General features: G+C 33.2%; 1 protein-coding gene across 4 annotated transcripts in view; it reads right to left on the reverse strand.

The window, feature by feature from the left end:
- Positions 1–677: 677 nt before the first annotated feature.
- The window catches only part of LOC106464241 (homeobox protein prospero-like), a 101,923-nt gene continuing 96,375 nt past the window's right edge, over positions 678–6,225 (reverse strand). For all 4 annotated transcript variants that reach the window (XM_022391957.1, XM_022391954.1, XM_022391956.1 and 1 more), the window contains 2 exons: positions 5,705–5,849; positions 678–5,468 (listed from right to left, as the gene is read on the reverse strand). In XM_022391957.1, the coding sequence (XP_022247665.1) occupies positions 5,289–5,468; positions 5,705–5,849 (325 nt within the window). In that variant the 3' untranslated portion in view covers positions 678–5,288. The remainder of the gene's footprint in view (positions 5,469–5,704; positions 5,850–6,225) is intronic.

Raw genomic sequence — 6,225 nt, forward strand, 5'->3', positions numbered from 1 at the left:
TATAACGACTTAAAGAGTTACGACACAAAAACCATTGTGTAAACAATACCTACATAAACTTTAAGGCAGTTTTCAGCCTTCAATTCATACATTGAATGTTTACAAGTGCAATTTATCATGTGAAAGTGTGAGCACGTATCATGTGCAGACATCAATAATTGTATAGAAAATGTACTTACTTCACTTGAAACTCCAAAATATCAATCTACTTGACAGCTAACCTACTCAATAAATTTCGTCTTTGTTTTCAGAAACGTAAAGTAAAACTAAGAGTAACACGTTTCGAATAGTTGAATTATCTAGAATTATTCCAAGTTCACAGATAATATTTAGATGCGGAAATGACCAGGCCCTTTACATACACAATACAAGGTAATTTGATATTATACTTGCTTTCACTTTTTATCTTATTTTACGAAAAACCTTAAAGCATCAAGCTTTCGAGAATATGGTATTATTAACCTCATGAATCTACCATTTTACGAAATACTAACTAATTTTCGATTGAAGAACTAACTGATGCCTATTTTTCAACAACAACAGAAAAAACAGCCTCAAATCAAATGGAAAAAAAAAACAGAATAAAAGCCATCTAGTGAAAATGACTGTTACTGAAATAATTACATTCTGATTTATAATTTTTACATATGAATAACAAAACACAACGCTGTGTTGAGTTTATCTTAATTCAATCTGGCTTGAAGTACTTCGCCTTTATTCCTTTAAATCTTAACTCAATAATATACACAAACATGGATGTATAGGCAACATCTAAGTATAGAAAAAAATGTGAACTAATTTCATGTTTAAAAGTCAGACAAAAACAATACCGTGTTTAAACAATCATTATTATATTATAAATAGATAAACTTTACTACTTATATATATATATATGTGTGTATATACATATATATATATATTGGGAATAGAATCACAAGTTACTGAGACCAATGAATACAATGAAACCCACAACAACATAAAAAAGTAGGTATTATGTATTAGTAGCACTTTTACCAATGAAAGTAAATCAGAGAAATAAAGTTCTAAAAACAAATTTATTAAACCGTTTTATTTCATTTTATCAACTTCTTTTAGGTGTGATTAGTTAAACAAATTGCTGGAAGTTTCAAAAGAAGCTTTTTAAATATTAAGAGCACGTATCGTTTTGTTAGAAGAGTACGTTTGTAAAAACTACAGTTTTAAATCACATTTTGATTCCTAGGAAGAATTAAGATTAACTAAACATAATTCTTCACCGTTATGCTTTTTCTATTTTCAACTACATAAGCATAACAGATAGTTGTAGCAACCTTGATAGCGAAACAAAGGTAGAAGCAAATGTGAAGACCTCCAAATCCTAACGTTCAAAGATTGCAATAAGCTCTTCCTCAAATAATTAAATCGAGGAAGGTATTACTTGAATCTAGAAGAAAAGGAATTGTAAAGGAAATAACTGGGTTTTCTTGCTTTACTCGGCTCATCTCAAGGACCCACAAATACGTATTCTATTAGGATTCAATCTTCTCATTTCTCAGACATCATGTTGCTAAGTGAATGACTTAGCGAATAGAATGTAACACGTGAAGGAGAAATAGTATTCTTATGTGATGTGCTGACTACAGACTTGACAAAACATATGGCATGGATCACCTATTTCTAACCACTAGATGAAGCTGAACACACTTAAGAAAAATGTCTGAAACAATGGTCAATTTCCTAATTCTATTAGACTTCCAAATTATTCATCAAAACGTCATCATTTAATTACTTAGATAAGGTGGATTTATTAAATTAAAAGTCCAAGCCAATAAATCCAATATGACAATCAGTTTTTACCTCAGAAAATTCACAAATCTGCCAATGCTATATCAAACTGGATGAACATTAAATCCAAAATGTTATCTGGCAAACACAGTTTCCAGGATTTCTCTTCACATATAATGTTAATACACTTTCAGAAAAGTACGTTACATATATGACTATTATATTTTTACTTCCTCTGAAATCAACGAAACGCGAAAGGAATTTGATGGCGTGTGTAATCAACAATCCAAACGGATGATTATGCGGTTAGAAAGCCATGAAAAAAGAATAGTAAAATATATCTTAAAATTTAATTTAAATTTGTGATGAACGTACTCACTTGGTAACTGTAAATTCAAAAAATAGAAAAGTTAACATTCTGTAATTTTTCTGATCTTTTTTTAAACAATGTTACATACAAAAAAGAAGTTACCAAAATCTCGTCAAGTTTCTTCCCAAACATTATCTTATAAGATTTGCTTTGAAAAAATCCGAAATGCGATAAATTACTTGGTTATAATAGTTTTTATCACTAAAATTAACTAAAACACATTTCAAATCTAAGACTATAAAGTCAACTATACATAGTTATAAGTAAGCCTTTTATATATACGTAAGCTTATTTTTCGAATGTGTAGAAGGCCGCAAAAGTGGATACGAACAAGTGGTCCCTCAAGGTGCAAATGAAATTTTTTACCAAACTGCTGCCCTCTAGTGGCGAACTGCTAAGAATTTCCATTGAAAATGGCGTTCCAAGCGTGAAAACACACACAAATATGTATACATTTTAGCTCGGCTTTCATTCCTATTAGCAGGTGGGTGGTTTGTAACAAATTTATACTTTGCTTTCTTTATCCAATTTGAATTTCTTGAAATAATGTTGTTTTCAAACAACTTGCTAATTTTTAAGCAGTCTATCAGCTCATTTTTTTAAAGCTCTTTCATCTTCTATTACTGGATGTTATCTAATGTAATTTCTATACACACACATACATATATATATATATATATATTACATGAATTGTTAAAATACGGAAAGGAATGGTTTTAGAATTTTTGTTTACATGTACATGATCCTATTTTGACGTCATATATTCATCATTTAAACAAATAACTAGTGAAATTAATGTCATTTGAGATCATCAAGAACCATTAACTGAAATCATCAAAGAAGGATACAACGATAGCGCCCCTTTAAGCTCTTCCACGAACTGAAAGCCTCCTCGTAACTTGCAAGTAATATAGATACACATCTCGGTCTGGAGTTATAAGATGTTAGTAGGAAGCTCAGTAAGCATTTATTTTATTTTTAATGGAAGCCTTAAGTTTATCTTTCGCACGTACAGGTAACAAACAAATCATTAGACAGATCTTGAGGCACTCTCTGGAATCTTCTGAAAACAATAATCACTCTCGTTACGCAGTCACTATTACTAAGAAAATCAATGAGTTAAAGTTAGTAGCCAAAGCTTCAAGAGAGGGGCTTGTCGATGGGGATCAATCCCCCCCCCATAGTATCGTTAAGTCAAGCTTTTGCTATCAGAGGATTGCGTGTATCCCTCTGTAGCTCTTATGTTCGCATAATGAATATCATGGGCAATTTTAAAACTGATATTCAGAGATTTAGCAGCAGGCTAGCCCTGTTAATAAAACAAGCAAGTGAGAAAAGGTTGGTCCAGTCCATGATTTTGTGATATACAGGGGTTAAGAGAAGGAAAAATTAGACCAACAAGTGCCCACAATTATATAGGGTTAAAAAAATTGATACAGTCCATGATAGAAGGAGAAATAAGATAATGTGGTAAGGGAAGGTCAGTTCCAGCTTGTAAAAGGAAGACCGTTTAGGTTCAGGGGTCACTTACACATGATGGGGTTTCGAGAGCGAAAGTTTGTTCAGCTAAATATGACTGCATGGTAGAAAGGTGCAGTGCAAGAAAAGCTAGTATAATAAATGAACGCCTTTTCTGTAAACACTGAGCTAAAGTTTGTCGGCAGGAAATTTATCGTTGCGAACCGAGCTCAAATTTAAGTCTGAAAATTATTTCACGTTTAACAGCATCATTATGCATGTGGACCGTGACTTTAGGTCAGTAAATTATGTAAAATGTGTCTCCTTTGTCAAAGATATAGTATGTCCAGTACAGAAATGTGCAACTCACTGACTAGAAACTGAGGAACGATCCAACATCCAGGAGTGCCGTCCAACTTACGTGAGCGAATTGACAGACACGATGAAACAGGATAGAAGAATCACTAACAAAAAGAATGAGATTATACCAAGATACAATTGATTCGACTTATTTCACGTGTGACTAGGTTTCACAGCTAGAGAAATCTGGAATGTTCATTACGCATGGTTTGAAACGAACCATGCCCAAAACATTTAAACATTTTACCTGTTCGTATCACTATTACTTATAATTATCTTAATTAATATTAGAGCTAAAAACATTTATATATGTACACATGACTAAGTAAATAGAACTAACTTGATCAAAATGTATTGTTGAAGGCAAGCATTGAGAATCACTGGGAACTGTTTTAAGAAAATAAATTTCCAGAACGAATGATGCATAGTACAAGCAATATACTTTAGTGCTTAACGTTCCAACACAGGCTACCTACTTACAGCTAAGAAACTAAGTGCTTTGCACCATGGTCTAAACACCTTTCAATAAATAGACATAACATACAAAGCTTTGAAAACGAACACTTAAAAAATGGGCAAGAGTAACCCTCTAACAGATGACGCAATATGCTTAGAAAAGCTTAGAGATACTTCATAAACATTTTATTTGTATCTCTATGTAGAAAAGCAAATCGTTTAGTTCCTGCGCATCATATGACTAGGGCACTCATCATGACCTCTAGTGGGTACTTCATTTACGCATACACAAAATAATTGTTAAATTATTATTATAAAAGAAAAATCTCTTTGAATAAAGTACTACCATAGTAGTTTTATAGAATAGAAATGGAATGTGGGAGGAATGATATGTCCATTAAATATCTTATAAGCCGATCCAATGGATTATAACTATGAAAACTATACGACGCTCTTTTCCGGCATATTATTCCCAAGTTTCAAATTCCGTATTCCTAAAACAGATCTGAACATTCCAAGGCAAGACTTGTATCTCAGGTTCCAGACGTTTTATGGAGATATCACGTTCTTGAGGTGATAAAATCAAGTCACAGTAAAAATTACTTTTCGCAGAAAAGATTGCTAAAGTCCAAGGCACAAATCCGCAAGACACAAAGATCTATTTACTTATATGATATGTAAATTGTTTTGTATATCACTTTCAAAACCAAAGTAACACAGTTCATTGTTTAGACGTTGATTTAGTAGCGCAAATTCCAGCAGGGAGTGAGTTCCATCAGATCAGTCACATCAAATCAGATCATTGATGTCTTTGGTAAAAATAATATTTTGTCATACGAACACAGAACTTATAACGTTCCGACAAAATTAGTTCTTATAATCATTCTAGTTGCTCCAAGAAATTTGGTGTTTTGAAGTATTCCGGAACGTTGTCGTCGAGACGAGCTATGATCTTGTAGATTGCCTTCTTCCAGGATTGTTCCTGATCTTTCCCCGCAACAATAACTTTAAAGAATTCTCTTAATGTCTGCTCAACAACAAATCGAAAATGCTCTGGGACCTGCAAACCCATAAATAACAAATATACATTAAATGATACAAAATATTTTCCATAAATTTGACTGACAAAAAACGATCGTATCATGATTAAAGTACTTCTTAGCTACTGTGCGAGAAAATTTTAATTTTTAATTATCTTATTTCTTACTATAGCAAGATATGTTTTCGACTGAAGAGTAAATACTTCCGAAGTTAGATAACATAATAAGCTTTGGTTAAACGTTTCACTTAACCTACCTCGATGTGGTTATTTCGATTGTAGTGGAGGTTAAGGGTCCTGATCAGCTCTGAGTCAAGGGTGACTTTTAGATCTTCCGAACTTTTCACGCCTTCGCTAATGGCTTGTCGAGAATACTTCTCCATTTGGATATAATAAAACTCTCTGTCGGAATAAAACAGAAAATATTTTACTTAATTAAAAAGGTATGGTAACAGCATTTGTGAAAATAGTGGTTTTATTTTTGAAAGGGTTTGTTTGTTTTTGAATTTCGCCTAGAAGGAAAGCAGCTAGTCATCACCGCCAACTCTTAGGCTACTCTTTTTACCAACGAATAGTAGGATTGACCGTCACATTATAACGCCCCCATGACTGAAAGGGCGAGCATATTTGGTGAATAGAGCGCCCTAATAACCTGGCCATGCCGGGCCTATTGAAAGGGATCACTTAATTCAAGACAATGCATTCGTCACCCCCCAGTGGCACAGCGGTATGTCTGCGGACTTACAACGCTAGAATCCGGGTTTCGATACCCGTGGTG

Source organism: Limulus polyphemus, unplaced genomic scaffold, assembly GCF_000517525.1.
Source record: "Limulus polyphemus unplaced genomic scaffold, Limulus_polyphemus-2.1.2 Scaffold1596, whole genome shotgun sequence".
In the NCBI taxonomy this organism is placed as follows: domain Eukaryota; kingdom Metazoa; phylum Arthropoda; class Merostomata; order Xiphosura; family Limulidae; genus Limulus; species Limulus polyphemus.